The 19,750-nt window shown below is 37.0% G+C and overlaps 1 protein-coding gene across 19 annotated transcripts in view; it reads right to left on the bottom strand.

The window, feature by feature from the left end:
- The window catches only part of slo (calcium-activated potassium channel slo), a 91,610-nt gene extending 72,427 nt beyond the window's left edge, over positions 1-19,183 (bottom strand). For 4 of the 19 annotated variants that reach the window (XM_073084054.1, XM_073084058.1, XM_073084051.1 and 1 more), the window contains exon 1: positions 18,131-19,175. In XM_073084054.1, coding sequence (XP_072940155.1) covers positions 18,131-18,457 — 327 coding nt within the window. In that variant the 5' untranslated portion in view covers positions 18,458-19,175. Of the gene's footprint in view, positions 1-18,130 lie in introns of all 19 variants that reach the window. The other 15 variants (XM_073084061.1, XM_073084052.1, XM_073084062.1 and 12 more) reach the window with 8 other exon arrangements.
- Between the last annotated feature and the right edge of the window lie 567 nt (positions 19,184-19,750).

Raw genomic sequence — 19,750 nt, 5'->3', positions numbered from 1 at the left:
GAGGTAGCAAACGAGCATGCGGTCCACTTGATGGTAAGTGACTACAACCGCCTATGGACATCTGTAATTGAACACACATAAGATTTCTACCTAAGGTTGGCCATAGATGCGTTTCTACTGCCGAGGAGTGAGGAATGTTGCAACGCCTCGAATAAGTATGTCTCTCTTACCATTCCAAAAACCGAACAAAACAGCGCTTAACACTACTGTTATTACGCAGAAATAGGTACGGCAGTGGTGCAACCGGAGTCGAAGCAATAATAATTCTACCACATTCAAACAAAAATTAGGTTCTTGCCTCCAACTGAAATTGGCGTTTTGCCACACTGGCCACTTTGATTACGAATATTTGGCGTTTGATTAGATATTCTAAATTCAAATTTATTCCGATTTTAGGCTTGTGTATTTGTGTTTCAAACTTGGTTATTCATTTGTTTTCGCATCGTTTGATTTTTCTGATATTTTTATGTAGAAAACGAATTTAACAGAGCAGTCCTTAGTACTAAGGACTATTGGAAATAGAACGCATCTGTTATCTTCTTTTGATAGGATGAATATCTTGTATGATTTTTTGTGAAAGGCATGGTCCAATTAACATCAAGTGGTGCATGCGTGTATGCTATTTCCATACAAAGTCGAATGGATTTTTGCCGTAATATAGTAATAGTCGTTACACTACTTGTCTAGGACTTTTGCCATAAGAAAAGTAGAACGCTGGATATTCGCCAGGTCCTTATTTTACAAAACAAAGAACATTAGCCACAAACCATTATAGTGTTCAGTAGTTTCATGCCAGAGAATTTTATTTAATAGTAAGTAATACAAAGATCTTCTATCATTTTGAATCTGTTGAAAGCCTCTGTGGTACGTCTCTGGGGGCACTACCGCCACACCTATTTTTCTCTAATTAACAGCAGTGTTGACCACTGCTGTATTCTAGTTTGAAGGGTGTGGTAAAGGAGACATACTTTTGCGAGCCGTTCGAGCTTAGTTCTTAGGGGTAGCAACGTATCTGTGGCCGACCTCAGGTAAGAATCTAGTCCTTTCTGGGATTGATTACGAATATCCATGGGCGTCAGTAGCCACTTACTATCAGGTGGATTGCATTTTCGTCCGCTACTCCTATATTATAAAAAAACGATGGACTGCATGCTCGTCTGCCACTCCCATGTAATAAAAAAAAATATCGAAATGGGTTTATTAGCTTCCCAGTGCTGGTTGGCAGTAAAAGCTTCCGCACACTAGAGAACTTATTGAAGACTTAATGCTCCTTTGTTAAGGCAGTACTGCCAATGCGAGTACAAGCGAACATTACAATAAATGCTTTCTGCACTCCGCTAAATATCTTTCTAAGCTTTTCTGCGAATTACCTGTTATATATGTTCGTATACTTGCTAGTGTATTACAAGGAACACAGGTGGGACCTACACTTTTTTAAATACTTATCTAAAAGATATCGCGAAAAGGGATGTAGATTACGGTCTTTATTCTGTAGAGTGTCAAGTTTTGTAGTCAGACAAAAATATTATATAAAGTTAATTCCAAATTATATCACTGTTCCCCTATCAAGCAGTATTGTAACAGCGAGGTTTATTTTTCGCCAGCTTTCACCAGCCTAAGAGGAGAAAACCGTAAGCAGCAGTAGGTCATACTAGGTTTGAATGTAAATGACACGAGCTGGATGCTGATTCTGACAATAAATTTTATAATTGCGTTGGAAAGCAAGCCAGCATGATGGGTCTACGATCTGATCGAAATAGCAGGCTGCCATTTTACAAGAATGGCAAATTACCGACCTATATGGAAACACCATGAGATAACCTATACCCAGCATTGGGTAAATAATGGTTGTCAAATAAGAGGAAGATTTCAATAATAAAGACACAACAACAATTTTTTTTTGTTTCAAACAAACTTTTCAACAACTATTCTTTTGTATTTCCTTTCCCTTCGAAGTCTTTTAAATTCCGATATCATTTCGCCGATTACATAGGTAATAAAATACCTTACTATACCACCGTAATATCAACGTCAAAAATCGGAAATTTACAAAGAAAGGTAATTTATTGAACATATTGGAAGTAGAATCGCTCATTCTTCCGGGTTGAATGATGTCGGAATTTTTCATCAGAGTGATATATATAATCGAGGTCTCTGTTGGAACTTTAATAAAAGGTACTTTAATATTCTTACATTGCAAAGTTCACATTTTACACATATAAAACATATTATGAGTATTGGTATATAATTCTCAATTTAAAATAAAACACAGTATGCATTTTAAATTGATAAATATTATAAGTGTATATTAAGCATGCATTGCATTCATGACTTACGATTTGATGAATCAATTGACGAATCTTAACCCCTTACATAATGGTATGTAAGCGATACTTGAAAAACATATTTTTCATTATGCTGGCATTGCATTCATGACTGACAATTTGACGAATCGAATCATCTTTCGTACGAAAACCACCATACTAATACAATCAGGCCACCCTTGACAAATGTAATCTGCATAATGCATGCATTGCATTTACGACTTACTTTTTGAGGAATTAAAACATCTACCATATGAAAATCGCCATACAAATACAATCAGGCCACCCTTGATGAATGTAATCTACATTATACGTGCATTGCATTTATGGCTTACTATTTGACAAATCAACTATCATAAGCAAACCGCCATACAAATACAATCAAGCAATACTCGACAAAGTTGAATTGCGACTTGGCTAGACCCCACTCGGAAATTGTTTTCTCACTTATCGGGATCCTCGGAATCAGGGTCTAAACAAAGACCCACCCACGTACGGGAATATATTGTAGCCCGCTATTAAACATTCCACTGAAGATCGGTTATTTTGCTCAAATTGCTCTACCCTGTTAAGCTATTCAATAAATTTATTGCTTTTATATAACCAGGCCTATATGAGATTGTGTTTATTGGTATTGTTAGCTATTCATTAAGGTTCTTACTACAGATTAGTAAAGATTACTCGCTCCTAACAAGAAAATGTTTTTGAGAGAAGCTTTTGATTATTGTCACTGTCAATTATTTTCGTGTTTGAAAAATATAAAAAAATGTATTTTTAGATAATTTACGAATGAAACTTAATAATTAGTAAACGTATTCAGTTATCTATAACGGTTGCATAAACATGTTTTAATGTGGTTTCCAATTAATGTAATAATGTCTTCTGTAATTAGAAAAAACGGTACTTATCTATTAAAACCGGTATTACTAATGGTTCTTTTAATTACGGAAGCTAATGACAATTAAGATCCAAAATTAAGGGAAATTATCCAGTGAATTTATTTACCTAAATGTGTGTAGATATGTATGTAGTAAGGTATGTGGGTTTATATATATAAATGTTACATAACAGTACCTGTGATTCTATCTGTAAGTCAGTGTTCTTGAAAAAGAATAGTCCAAAAAATTGCCCACATTAAGGCCGATTTTTTTTCAAAAATAAATAAATTGGATAGTTCTGTATTTCGATGTATCTATAGCTATATATAGTATACTAGCTGACCCGGCAAACATGTATAAATAAAATTATGTTAAGGGTGAACAACCCTTATCATTTATGGGGGTATGAAAAATAGATGGCAGCCGATTCTCAGACCTACTGCCTATGCATATAAAATTTGGTGAAAATCGGTAAAGCCGTTTCGGAGGAGCACGGTAACTAACACTGTGACACGAGAATTTTATATATAAGATATAGCTATTTCCAAGGTGACCACCAAAAAGCAATCAAACAGTCAAAAGACATTTGTACTTCTTAGGTACTAAGTATAGTGAAAAATAAGCATATCAACTTAGAAGATGATCGTATTGTATCCAAAACACTTCACAATTGACTCCGCTTGTTCAATCTGTACCCAATACGCCTATACGCCCATTTCCAGTCTGTCATCACATAACCGTAATAACATACAATCTCTCAACGCGACCAACAAATGGAGCAATCTTGTTTCCAGCGATTGAGCATTTCCATATTTTTATTTATAGAAGTAGCAGACGAGCATGCAGTCCAACTAATGGTAAGAGGCTACTGCCGCCCACGGACGTCTGTCATCAACCCCAGATAGGATTAGATATTCCTACCTGAAATTGACCCCAGATGTGGCGCTACCCTGAGAACTAAGCTGGAACGCTTCGGAAAAGTAGTCTCCCTTACCACACCTTTCAAACCAGAACACAGCAGCGCTTAACGTTGCTGCTATGAAGCATAAATAGGTATGGCGGTGGTGCCGCCGGAGTCAAACCACAAAGGGATCGCTTCATATCGCAGATTATTTAAAAAGTTAACCATCAAACCGATTGTGTTCGACGCAAGATTTTTTGCTCTTATCTAGGTATTTCATTGCGCGAGTATAAGTATAAATTAAGTAAAGAGGCGACCATGATGGGTGGATCTACAAAATAAATATAAACGTCTTTTATACGATCCAGCCGTAGAGGCGACGACTCGTTTGTAACACCATAAATTAGTTCCTACCCAAGGCTTTTGGCACAACAGAACATTGGCCGTGGTGGCATGGTGCCGAGGTCTATGACCTAAACTCAATGATATGAATAAGACTAGTCTTAAGTTTGTTTTTCCTAACTTCCTTGGCTTCTTCACCAATTGTTTTTTACGATATTAAGTAGCTAAATTTTATATATGTATCTAAGTGATAAGGGTTGTTCACCCTTAACATTTGTTTATTTATATGGCAACACAACTTTTGCCGGGTCGGCTAGTAAATATATAAGATGCCACGTGCAATAAAATATAAGTAGCTAGAACTAGCGAAGATAATACAAACTATAAACCTTTATTGAACTTTACCACATAGACTTGAAATATAATCGTTCGAAAATCGAAATAAAATATTATATCCATTTCTAAACACTTTATGTTACATGCGAGTATCTTAAGAATAAAATAGAGCCCTACATAAAATGCCTTTTATGAAAATTCCACCGTATTCCTCATCCCGCTTCTAACCTAAGATAAACTTCTAAGATAAACGCATATAAAATATAGAAAACGGGAAGAAATTAATATCACAGATAGACAACGAATGTATATATTTGCATACCTATTATGGAAGCACACAAATATACAACTGTTACTATTGATGTGTAGTTACGAAGCTTACTCTATAATGTAAGACAATCTGAAAATCAATACGTCCTCGTATTTCGTGAAGGCTTCCTCAGGCGACCCGGGGCGAACATTCCCGGAAATCACAGACCCACTTTCAAAAGGTCAAACTTGTCTTCTCGGCACAGCGGAGACTTCTCGACTTCTCGGTATCGGGTGAATTGAACAGTGATAGTAAACAACTTTAATCATGGTGGAAATGTTGTTCGAAGTGAACCAATGAAGAGCGATGACCATGCTTAGACAAGTTTTGTTAGAAAATTGAAGTATCAAGACTTATACCAAGTATTATTATAATAATTATTATATTTATTTATATCCTTTATTGATAATAAATATATATCGATATTTTTGTAATAAAGATCGATCTTTATATATTTTTTATATGCCCGTTATCAATAATCTATCCAATTTTTACTTACCAAAGATCCAATTACAATGTCTGTTATAAAGAAGATGCAAAATATTAGATATGATTGATAACGGACTTTAATGATAAGTGGTCATGAGTGATAAAGAAAAGGAAACCAGTGCTTCATAGAAAAAAAAAAATACGTAACTGAAGACATATCTTTTGAACCCACTGATTTATTATGATTATAAGTGACTATTAAGCATGTACTCGTATCATATTATTTAATCACAGATTTAAATTTGTACCAAAAAATTTAAGCTACCCAAATAAAGTTTACGCCAAATCCAAAAACTGAACTTTGATTCTCAATCTATTTCGAAAGGGTGTTTCGAAATGTCTGGAACATAACTTCAAAAGGTTTCAATTTGCAGCCGCGATATAACCCAAATAGGTTTGCTCGTGTATCTATTTACAGCGCGACACCTCGGAAAATTCTCACCGATTTATATAGCATTCGGGGAAATAGAAGACCCACTTTGGAAAGGTCAGACTGAACACTCAATTTAGCCAAACACAGCGCCAGCAATAAATATTTTATCCTATTTCCATTTCTGAATTCGCTCGCTAATATTTTAAAAGGCCGCAGTCACTCAAATATTCTAGTCTCAAGAACAATGTATCTATTATTAATATGGACGTGTATCGCACTATAAAAAACGTAACCAATTATTATTTAGAAAAGATGATGATGAAGGTGGTAGAACCCTTTGTGGTTCGGCTCCGGCGGTACAACCGCCACACCTATTTTTGTCTCATAATAGCACTGTTGAGCGCTGCTGTGTTCTGGTTTGAAGGGTGTGGTTAGGGTGATATACTTTTCCGAGGTGTTCCAGCTTAGTCCTCAGGGATAGCGACGCATATGTGACTGACCTCAGGTAGGAATATCTATCTGGGGTTGATTACAGATGTCCATGGGCGGCAGTAGCCATTTGCCATCAGGTGGACCGCATGCTTTTCTGCTACGCCTATACAATAAAGATAACATAAAAAAGATAGAAAGGGGTCATATTTTTGTCACGCGTGTATCACACACATGTGGGAATTAACGCTAATCCTACCTGGGGTTGATTACAGATGTCCATGGGCGGTAGTGGCCATTTGCCATCCAGGCCAGGTGGACTGCATGATTTTCTGCTACTCCTATACAATAAAAAAATGATAGAAAGGGGCCATTTTTTGTCACGCGTGTATCGCACGCATGTGTGAATTAACGCCCTGCAGTATATCCGCACCCGCGTGCACGTGACTTACATCACAGAAAAACATCTATAATATTTGAAGGTGCTAAACCCACTGTGGTTCGACTCCGGCGGCACCACCACCACATTATTTCTGCCTAATAACAGCAGAGTTAAGCGCTGCTATGTTCTGGTTTGAAGGGTGTGGTAAGGAAGTCATACTTATCCGAGGCATTCCAGCTTAGTCCATAGTTCTTAGTCTACGTGAGGGGAAATTGCCCATAGACGAGTCATCGTTCTGTATTAAAAGTAATAAGGCAGACTTACTTAAGATTGGTACTATTTAAATAGGTTACCAATATATTGGTTTTTTACAATAGTGAATTGTTCTGTATCCAAATAAGAATGAAATAATTAATATTTAATCTTCTATCGCGTTTCCTACTTCACCTTAAATATTTAAGAGGGTCACTGCCTATCTGTATTCTTGGTCAATGTTACGATTACATAAGTCTTTATTCTGCACACGTGTACATACACGATACTCTTGTACGTACTTACCATAAGTTACCTTTCAAAAACAGTTTTACTATAAGTAAGTTGTAACACACGTTGTTAAAATATTTTGGTACAATACAATACAATATTTCAAATATTGTTATAACGTACTGTAGTATTAGTGGAAAATTTTGAGAATGGTAGAAATAATATTATCATTTGACACCAAGACTCTTAAAATAGTTCCAACTTAGCCCTTTCCCATACTTATGAGCTATGACTGACTTTTTAACATAAAGTTTTTAAATACACATGTGTTTGAAGTTTACGAAAACGTACTTGGCCCTCTCATTTGAAGAATGGGTTGATGTCGATCACAAACCTTAATATAAAATCTTTAATTTTCTATTTTCTAGATAACGTAAGATATATAAATTGTATAACAGAGTTCTGACGCCGGAGTGCTATCGACCCAGTATTATCGAAACAGGCTTTGCTAAACCTATTTCTATGCAAATATGAGTTATTGTGTGCAGTTCAGATTATCATTGGGTATACAATTAGATCACGGAATAGATGTTTAACATGAATAAATGTTATGTATGTTCTTCTACAGTTCTGTATAGTTCGCGATAAAATGCTAGTCCGCTCTGAAGTTGTTGTGAGCAGGTGTAGTATGGCGACGCGATTCATTGCTATATTCAGAGCGGACTATACTACTGAATATACGTAAAATATGTTAAATAGCTTTAAATTTTGAAATATTTTGCCGCTGACCTTACTAGGCACTTGCTTAATCGTTTGTAGATCAATGGGCAATCATGCTAGTCTCGGTTATTTTCGCTAAGAGTAACACTCAGTAATTCATTTTCTAAAACGAATGCTACTCGTAATATTTTATAGTTGCAGATTATAAGAGGTAGTAGCTATACTTTACAAACAAATGGGCAACATATGTATTGCTGTTTACATATAGGTACAATTTACATTGCATATTCCATTCAAATCAAATCATTTTTTTATACAAAATAGGTTCTTTACAGAGCATTTTTTTAATGTCAATACAACCACCACTTCACAGGGTGTTTCGTTACGAAGAAGAAGCTATAGCATTGGTACTAAGTATATCTAGAAAAATAACAAAATCGGAGTGAGTTATCCATTTGAAATGGGACAATCGACGTAGCTTTGTGAAACTGGAACGTCTACAACTAACAAGTGACGTCAGTCGTTTGTTTGTGTAGAGCTAAGGGAATAGCGTAGGGCTGTACCCAAAGCACTAATGGTAACGACGAACAAAATAAATAGAGGCCAGTTTTTTGTTTTAAGAATAGGCACGTCAGTCACGCGGCTATGCATAGGGTTTACCTATATGTAGGTGCTTTTAAGACTAACTTTGAAATCTGAAATTAACAGATATACACACGCATTTAGACCGATAACTTCTATTAATAATTTTCGATTTAATAAGTGACTTGTGAGACGCGACACGTTGGCGTATTGAAAATGAAATATACAAGAAACGTATGCTAGAGAAATACCCGCGTTCATCTATCATTTGTACGGAGAGGTTCAGCCGATTTTTGGCCAAAACTAGCTTTGAAACTTGGCCGAAATCGAAACTTCGGTCACTAACAGATATTTAGTACGTACGAAAGGAACGTTAGTGAAATAAAAATGTGCGCTCGAAATTATTCGTAGGTCTTTTATTTCGCACAGACACGATAGGGCAACTAGCTGTGGTAAGGGTGTCTGAAATATTTAACATGTAATAATAAATCTTCGTACTTCAGCTTCACGAATATAGAATGTTGTTTCTGCATTAAAATTTCCAGTCCAAATAGTAGACCTAAAATATATGAATACTAGCTGACCCGGCAAATGTTGTGTTGCCATATAAATAAAAAAATGTTAAGGGTGAACAACCCTTATCACTTAGGGGTATGAAAAATAGATAGTAGCAGATTCTCAGACCTACTGAATATGTATATAAACATTTGATGAAAATCGGTAAAGCCGTTTCGGAGTAGTACGGTAACTAACATTGTGACACGAGAATTTTATATATAAGATTAATATAAACGTTTGTCTGGTCGATAGTATATTATATAAATAAAATTCCTTAATGAAAAAACTTACAAATGCACTAGTCACTCCTACGATATTTGAAAGTTCCCCTCGATTTCTCTGGTCTGCCATCATCAGACCCTGATTTCATTATAATGAGACCACCTTGGAAATATCTTTTTCCAACAAAAAAAGCATCAAAATCGGTTCATAAACGGCAAAGTTATCCGCGAACAAAGACAAAAAAAACATATATAGGGTTGAAGTGAGAAACCTCCTTTTTTGAAGTCGGTTAAAGAAAGTAACTCTACTTAAAAATATAGCCTATTACTCCTACAATTTAGATCCTCCAAACCCTTTGGGCTTACACTCGAAAAATATGAGTATTAGACATTTTCTAGCAGCAAAATAGTATCTTGAATTAAGCTTCGCAACCAGAACATCGAACTCGTGTACACTATTAGTCAGCAAGGCGTGAATCATATCGATTCTTACGAAATCCGTAGCTCTTAAATCTGATTAGAGACCGATAAAAATGGTACACAAAACAAGGTGTGCGCATGCGTTGAACTCTTTCCAAGGACGAATCTATAGTCTATATATATAAAAATGAATGTCAGTCTGTTATGTTCTTTATAGAATCGTAAACTGTGCATTGGATCGTGCATCTTCAGCAATGTTGTCGTGCATGAGCCCACGAAGTTTTCCGAGTTGGTACGACTATTTTTCGACAGATGGCGCCACTGTCATTTCTATGAAGGTGCACATTTTCAGTGATATGTATGGCATGATGTTATTTTTTTAAACGCGGGCGAAGCCGCGGGCACTTATAACTATAAGTTTATCGCTCCTTTGTTCTTCGGCCGAATTCGAAGAGTGTGATTACTAGTAATTGTGGAAGACATGCAATGAACATTGTTAATGATGAAATATGCTTCCTAGCAGTTTTAATCATTATGTTTAACGCGTTGACACGGAACTCATCTCAGAGAAGTCTTAAGTCCATCACGATGGATTTAATAGAATTCACATGATATTGCATATTCTTGGTCGCTTATGGTCCGCCCAGGGTAAACCCTGCAGGATATTCCTACCTGTCATCAATCAGCGCCCCTAGCGGATAGTGTCAGAACTTGGAAATTGCATGGGCCAATATGTAAACAAATACCAAAACAGTCATATTTATCAAAACGTAAAAACTCATGGTAAGGGCACTGAAGTATATCACACATGCATTGTACCTCCTGAGGACTAACTTGAGATACCTCAAATTGGTTTCCTAACAGTAACTTAACAAAATTCGTGAAACCAACACAAGATTATACGTTAGGTAACGTAATAATTAGCATGTTCGTGATGCCTGCAGTCGAACTACAAAAAGTTGTAGTATACTATGAAATTGATATGGGAAATCTTCAGGCATGCATGATTCTTCATCCGAAATTATCCTTAAGGAGAGGCTCTCCTTAAGGATAATTTGGGATGCCTAAATGCCTATTGCCAATAAAGCATAAACAGAAATTTAAACAACAATGAAAATGTAGAAACAAACCGGTACTTATAACTACTCGTATGCATCGTATTTAAATGTAATTTCCACATTGTATCTATTAGTGGACCAATTTCAAATATTTCAATAATTGACTTAACTAATATTTTAGTAGGTGTATTTTAACGCTTAAATTGTTCTAGTTTAATATATAATAGCATACTTAATTGTTAAAAGTTTCCGGCGTCGGAGGGGGTGGTATTCCACAGGCTCCTAGATAGCCTATCATTCATGAATTCTTTTTGGCTATCCATCAACGGCCTAGACTGCCGGGAGAAATCCATTTGGCTTTAGGCCAAATGAGCCTATAAAAGAATACTCTTCCTATATCATGAACATAAACAGCGGGTCCGAGCTGTTTCTGTAAGGTTTTTAAGTGGGAACGTCATGCTTAACTGGTGACCTAAATGTCTGTGTTACTCGGAAATTGCGCTAAGTTATGTCCTGACAAATCCAATTTTTGCGGCGAGTTCTCAGACCACAAATATCTCCACGCGGAAGAAATCAAGTCTCGAAAATCGGCTAACTGACTACAATCCTTCTTATATCTCTTTCCCACTAGTAGGATTGCCTGTAGCGTATTCCACTATACCCACTGCATCAGTGCAGATTTCCCTATTAGCTCCAAATTTTCAATATTTGTATCTTGTGTTGAACAGTTAAATGTATAAATAATATGAATATCTTAAGATAGGTACTCTTTCATTTCTTAACTTTTTTTCTAAATATTTTAGTTCATTATAATATAGCGATTGTAATTCAAGTTAAAGTGCTTGTACAACATCCTGTCTAGATATTGTCAAGACTCTCGTAACATATTTCTTAACGACGGATAAGTAATAAACACATGCCTGGATAGTAGTCTAGACATACCTAGACTACTACGCAATAAAAGGGGTAATAACATCAATACCACGACAATATACGCAAGCACTGACCTATTTAAGCCTTTTGGCGCCACCCATATATGGCAAGACGTAAACCAAAGCTGTCAATTTTGAAATTGTCTCCATTTTGATATTTCAAAAAGTATTAATTGCAAAGGTTTAGATGTACGCAATCCAAACTATGCAGGATGCAGTTTGACCCAATTCTACCAAACATTTAAAGAATTTACTTATCATAAAGACTTACAGACACTTACATGCAATATATGGGTAAATATAACACAATATTTAGTGATAGGTATTGAGGTAAATAAATAATCCGTCATAAATAATTCGTCATTCGTTCATTACATAGGCAAATTCGGTCATAGACATGCCAATCTCTAGGTCAAATCAAAAGTTGTGAACTTTTAAGAACTAAGTTTGAGAACCTTTGTTACGCCTATTATCACGCGGGTTGCACCCGCATGCCTGTCTACGCCCATGCGTGATTAACCCGCTGCAGTCACATAACAAATATGGAATTCCACATTTCTACTGTGCTGCAGTCGTTTCGCGTCGAATACATTCTATGCGAGTGACATGCCTGCGGCAGATGCAGTACAGTATGTGGACTGTAACCCGCGTGAAAAGAAAAGGCCCTTAAAACCGTAGAACCTTGCTATCATAGTAGAAAACATATGGGGATGATATTGCAGTGTGGAGCGATGATTTTTCTCACTAGAGTTTATTAGGCTCGCGATACATTGGCAACGGCTCTGGTGTTGCGATTATCCATACAGACCACTTAGATTCAGAGATACAATCAGATAGTGATTGTTACATTGCTAGGTTTAAGTATATAATTATTAAAATAATGGAGGTAGTATATATCCACCTAAGAATCCGTTACGTTTAGAAATTTACCTGACTGTCTCGAGTTTTGCAAGAGTATTTAGCAGTATGTTGGATATTATTCCGAATCTTTATTAACAACTTTGCTGTTTCATAAAAAAACTCGAATAAGGAAAATATAGTTACGCCAATAGCATGAAAGCTTTGAAACAAAGCATTAGACATTCGCAGCCGAGACACGCCCACAATCCAATCTCATGGCTGACTCCCTGACATTTCACAACAGTTAATCGATAGTACATTTGTACTCAAGTATATATGTAGTCCGTTTATAGGGATGATGGTTTTGAAAAGCTTGTTTATGTGTTAGACGTTGAATATATGTACATATCGTCTATAATACATATTAGAGCAGCGGAGAAGTGTATTATTGATTGTATTGAGTGATTAGCAATAAAAGTGTGTTTTTTTAGTTTTTTTTTTAACTATTATTTATTTTTCATTTTTTAGTCTGTGGGATAATGGGAAACTGTTATCAAATTATTGCATTGTCATCGGTCTTTGATACGTATGCAATGTTTAAAATTTATCAAGTTTCTAGAAACGGGTTAAAATTGAGCTCAAAGATTCCGTTACATACATACATACATAGATACAATCCAAGCTAATAAAAGCGTGTTAAAAAGTATGACAACACATAATGGACTTGGTAATCTATAAACGCACCTTTAGGCAATCGCGTTTTTCGGTAAAACATTAGCAAAACAACCCCGTAACGGTTTTGATTTCTCGGTAATTCCCATGCGTCATTAATTTCTGTCAACGACCAGTTGATTTATATTTACTTTCATCAGACTTAAGTAGAATAACTTCACCGATTCATGAAACGTTAATGTTAAGATTTAGGCTATGGCTTTAGTATATTTTTAACTCAATTTGGTAAATAACAAGTACTTTAATGTTCGTTGTAGTCCGAAAAACTTTATATTCGAGAAGAAAAACCAAAAATTTTTAAATTTTCTATTTTTAAAAACTAAAAATCAACGAAATCTTTTCGATATAAATAGGTATATTATTTTGGTATTATTCCATAATATATTATGATAAATATTATTTTACAAACTATACTTTCATTGCTGCAAACTTAAACATTTATATTACTTTGCTGTAAAGATTTGACCTTTGAATAATGAGATAAAATTTAAAATGTTTTGTGTATATCACAGCTATGCACCAGAAATAGAGCGTATAGAAATAACAGCGTCATTCAATGGGAGAAAGCGAAAAGCTTCGTACTTGAACCGGGAGGACTGATAGAGAAATAGGTCACGGTCTGTTACGCGTTACGTCGGTGAGTCGTGACCGGACCCGGGTTACGTAACTTTGTCATCATCATCAACATCAACCCATTACTGTTCCACTGCTGGGCACGGGTCTTCTCTCAGAATTTTAAGGATTACATAGGATTACAAAGCCATAGTACACTTTGCAAGTGCGTATTGGTAAACTTAACATAACTTTTTCCTTCAAGTTTAAGGAAGTGATAAATAATGTCTAATACGCACATAATTTTGAACCTTGAACCACTCGATCAGGAGACCGAGTTTCTTAACCACTGGGCTGCCAGTGCTTTTAACTTACTTTGTATTTTAATATAAGAATAGAATATGAACTCTCAATAAAATTTACTTATGTGATAAAAAAAAAACGTAGATTTGAAAGGAATTCATGTCTAGAAGGAAGGAGGAGGTAGAAGGAAGGAGGTTATAGGTACGAGTACGATTCTACCGGGGAACTACTATCGCCACACATATTTTTCAATGCATTTAAGGCGACTTGATCATCTGAGGACTAAGGGGATCTTAGTTGTGTACTAAGTAGTAACGCATGTGTGGTCGACATCAGGTACAACTCCAATTCTATATTAACTTATTTCCTAATAATTTTCTAAGGAGGCTATATATAAATTCTACAACTCTGTAGAAAAAGCCCGTTCACAGTACTGTTTAAAATAATATTACATCTAACTTTAAACTATTAATAGGCGAGATAAGGCCGGACACAGCTCAAGCGCCTTTATAGAACATAAATAGCATAGAAATAAGCGTCATTTCAATGGGAGAAAGCGAAAAGCAACGTACTACTTGAACCGAGGGAGGATTGATAAAGAATTGGGTCATGGTCCGCGTCACGCCGTCGCCCGCTGGACCGCTCGATGGTACGGGAGGCACGGCGTTGTTTTTACCCGATTGTAGAGGGTAATGTTTCTGAGTGTATGTAGGTATGTATGTATGAAGGTGGTAGAACCCTTTGTGGTTCGACTCCGGCGGCACCACCGCCACATCTATTTCTAACTAATAACAGCAGTGTTAGGCGCTGCTGTGTTCCGTTTTGAAGGGTGTGGTAAGGGAGACATACTTTTCCGAGGTGTTCCAGCTTAGTCTTCAGGGGTAGCGGCGCATCTATGGTCGACCTCAGGTAGGAATATCTAATCCTATCTGGGGTTGATTACAGATGTCCATGGGCGGCAGTAGCCACTTACTATCCGGTGGACTGCAAGCTCGTCTGCTACTCCTATATTATAAAAATGTATGACTCATGCCTCATTATTTAGCCCGCAGTGCAACCCAAACGCCTTTACAGATGTTACCATATGACGAGTCGATGGATTCGTCTAAATTATACGAGTAACGTAAGCTATATTTTAGCAGAGGTATTTTATGTTTTCTTATATTATTTTTCTAGTGTAAGTATTTAATAGTTGTATAATAACGTTGAAATCTCATGTTTATAGCTATGATGATGGCAAAGCTAGCGTTAGAAGTAAAAAGTAGTTTATTAAGTAGCTAGTGTTTATTGAATGCCTTGGTACGAAAGCTTTTGTTGAAAGCAAAAAAGAAAAACATTTTTTATACTAACATTATAAAGTAACCGATGTTTGATGGAATGGATGGGGTGGGGTGGCGTTATGTTTTTGCGTTTTGTGTTTTTATTGTATGGGGCGTATATGACAGCTTCGAGCTCTTGTTTTTATAAGTAAAACTACAAGTCCACTTCTTGTTATAAGTACATTTTTATTACAAACACGTACTATTAAGTTACTGGCGTTTAATGGAACGGCGGGTATGGCGTTCATTTAATAATGTGTAATTGAATAATATAATGTATTACTTTAAAGACATGTGCCAAAAATTAAAAAAAAAAAAAAACACTAAGGAAGCCTTCATGCCTGAGGGTGCCTGAAAGTTCTCAATGATGTATAAAGTCTACCAATTCGTAATATTCGTTGTAGGTACTACACAAATTTTGTAGCTAGCGTGGTCGACTATGACCTAGCAACTAATTCCAAGAGACCAGCAATGGCACAGTAATGGGCTGATAATTGTTTTTTTTTTTTTTTATAATATAAGGGTAGCAGACGAGCATGCAGTCCACCTGATGGTAAGTGGCTACTGCCGCCCATGGACATCTGTAATCAACCCCAGATAGGATTAGATATTCCTACCTGAGGTCGGCCACAGATGCGCCGCTACCCCTGAGGACTAAGCTGGAACGCCTCGGAAAAGTCTGTCTCCCTTACCACACCCTTCAAACCGGAACACAGCAGCGCCTAACACTGCTGTTATTAGGTAGAAATAGGTGTGGCGGTGGTGCCGCCGGAGTCGAACCACAAAGGGTTCTACCACCTTCACAATAATAAATGATAATGATAATATGGAACAAATAGTGTTACGGTTTTCTGTCGGGGTCGTTTTTGAGCGTATGTATGTATTTCCTCATACGTACCTATGTCTCATTCTTTGACACACCCTGGAGAACAAACGTCGTTTATATTGTGTCGTTGGATTCGTCTAAGTTGTACGATTGAGATATTAAAGTAAAGTATTTGATAAAGTAATAATTCTCTAATCAATGATGAAGCGCGAAGCTAGAACATATTGACTAGAATTATATCTATTCCCGCGGGTATTCCGTACATTAGTGGATAATGTAAAAGCGTCCGCATATCGTCAATAAAGCGTGACGTCACCGATGCGATGCCGACTCATCGGTGGGCCAAATTACATTTCTACTGAAACAATTCTTATCTTTACTGACAATACATTAACATTGCGGAATTGTAGGTAGGTTTGTCGAATGTAAGGAATTTTTAGCATAGATAAGTATATCTATGCTAAAAGATAGCTTTGTAATTGAAGAAAGCCATTAAATGGCTTAAACGGCTGACAATACGTCAGCCATTTAAAGTCCGTCATGTTGTAATTTATGCGGAACACTGCCGACATGTGCAGTTAAGTGGTGCAAAAACACGAAATCGAAGAAAAAAGAATATCGTTTCATTCGTAAATTATCTAAAAACTACATTTTTTTAATATTCTTAAAACCCGAAAATAGATGACAGTGACAATTTTAATTGTCAAAACTGGTTACATTTTCTTGTTAGGAGTGAGTAATCTTTACTGATCTATGATGTTTAGTTCAATTTTCGCAGTTTGCTCTTTGTAGTCACACTGCCGCTTCTATTTCTTTCCTTTTCTGCAGCAGCCTTTATGCTACGTACCTACACGTTTAAATGTGTGACAGATACATTATAATATGTTACATCATAGAGTTGTTCCAAATTAGTATTTTGGAAAATTTTGCGATATCGGTGCTGATGACTTAATGCTGCTTTAAATATTAAATAATTGGCTTCATATATGTAGTTCGTAATATATCTCATTTTCAATTATACATAATAATATAAGGATACTTATAAATTAGTGGTTAATGAAATCTATCAAAATATAGCTCGTCATAAGCAAATGCATATATACATATTGTACATCTATATGTCCAGCGTCACCTAATATTATTATTTATTGTTTGTATCAATCTTATTACGTATGGTTACATTGCCAAGTAAATAAATTCCTAAAATCGATGTAGGTGAATGGACTGACACCTATATAAAAGGTACTGTCTGACACGCCTAAACAATTTATTGGGAAACAATTTCTTTGCCAAGATGTCTTATAAATATCATTGAAGTGGGTCAATGGATTGATAATGCGGGTACTTGGTGTTTATATTGGTATTTGAAATGTTACCGTAGAATAATAATCTATGCAGAAGACGTATGTAACAAAGAATACTATTACTAATACTTCGTGTTGCTATATAAATGTATAATAAAGTTATATGTTAAAGAAAACATATTTATTTGTGTTAATACTTTTGATTGATATATAGTTCACCAAAAAGGCGCTGAAACAGCGTCCCTAAATGACAACCTGTTTTTGCATACCTTCTTACTACTACTACACGTATTTTTGTTCAGCAGTAATTTAGTCAAAAGCCTGTTTAATTTTTGCACTTGACAGTTCGATAGTTGTCAGTTAAACAATTTGAAGGTATGACTTAACAAAATCTGTAGGACATGTAAGAATATTAATCATTTTAGAAACTTCCCGAAACTAGGCGAGCTTCATTCGTAATACCTGATAAAACAAAAGGGTGTCGCAAAGGTGTGGCCAACAGGCGTGTAAACTCACCAGTATCCGTCCTGTGGTGGTTTGACCGGAGATAAGTTCGCCGGCCCAGTCCTTGGCCTCGGTCATGAAGGTGCCCTCGAACTCCTGTTTGCCCTGCCGCGCCGCCTTCTGCTCCTTCTGCTTCGGGTCGTTCGGAGCGAGCTCCGGCTCCCTGCGGCAGCAGACGAACGCGCACGCGCGCCATAACAGCACCACGAGCAAACCCGCGAGGAACGTGAAGATCGACGACAGCAGGAAGCACCACCATTTTCGAACACTGAGGCAGTCGGAGGACAGAGGGGCATCAGAAGCCGACGCGGTTGTCGCCTCTTCCTCGGACGAAGCCATTCCCCGAGGGCGCGAGGCATCCAGACAAGCGCGCCATGCACGTGCTTCGACGCGCGCGCTCGCACGCCGGCCCGCGCGCGACTGAGCGCCGAGCTGTGTGCCCGAGAGGCGAGTGGGCGCCGCGCCGCTCGATGCCGCGCGATCGATCCGCGCCTGCGCGCCCGCTACCGCCCGCTCATGCTCGCCCGCGGCCCACGACCCTCTCTGCTCTTCTGTGCTGCGCTCCGGCCGCCCCGACCAGCTTCCCCGCCCAACCCGCTACCACACAATGCCCTCGCCACTTTTAATTTTTATTCTCGTCTCTGTCCTTCGAAAATGTTTCCTTATTTTTTTCTATGTATGTAGCTTACGTAGATAATTTTTGATGTTATTCCGTCTCACTGAGATTTTTCTTTCTTTTTTGTACCAAAACTTTCTATTTACGCTGAGGATGTTCTGGCGCTCATGATCTATTTCACTTCAAATCACTCTGGAACACAGACATCGCCCTTTCGACAGCTCGAATTTGTGAGCTCTACGGTTACGAAGGTTTCGTAGTCGTAACACATGTCGATAATCACGACTACGCTATGAGCTTGTTTCCGCGCCCGCCCATTATTGTTACTCGAATCGACCAGTGTTGCTAATCGAAAAACACAACCGACACGTTAACCAATTCGGATTATTTTGTAGAGAATGCGGAGGTTTAAAAGGTCAATGTAACCCGGATCGCGTAGCACTCCGCCGCCCTCTGTATGCGTCACTGATCGCTACGAAGCTCGTAGACGTCTACGAACATGCTACGGTTGGTGAAACGAAACGTTACATAGTTTTCGTGATTTTATTACATTTACTGAAAATCATTTTATTATTTTTGTTATTTCAAAAAATATAAAATTACTTCTTATGTTTATTTTTAAAACATTTGTTATTTGACAGTAAATTTCAAGGTCACATTAAAACATGGTTCGGTTGGTAACGTGTTTGGAAATCCGTTTAAAGATTTATGACATGAAACAGCGCGACAAAATCAAATTGTACTATGAGAGGAATTTAATAAAACTTATCCAGATATGTTTCAAATTAAAAGTTCCTACTATTAAGATATTAGGCCTCCTTTATACTGATCTTTTGGGGGGGAAACAACGTGCCAGACATTGGGCGTGGCAGTTAAAATCATAAATATTTTCAATATTTTGACAGGCACGGCCCTTGTCTGTGTGGCTGTGCGTAGATTTGAATACGTTGGGAGTAGAGCACTACCTCACACACTCCGCTATATGACGCGGTGAATAAATGTTTAATGAGTTTAAC

Source organism: Epargyreus clarus, unplaced genomic scaffold (genome assembly GCF_041222505.1).
Source record: "Epargyreus clarus isolate Ecla_fem2 unplaced genomic scaffold, WU_Ecla_fem_2.2 ptg000019l, whole genome shotgun sequence".
Taxonomy (NCBI): domain Eukaryota; kingdom Metazoa; phylum Arthropoda; class Insecta; order Lepidoptera; family Hesperiidae; genus Epargyreus; species Epargyreus clarus.
The sequence above is the reverse complement of the archived record's forward strand: the minus strand, read 5'-3'. Positions and strand labels throughout refer to the sequence as shown.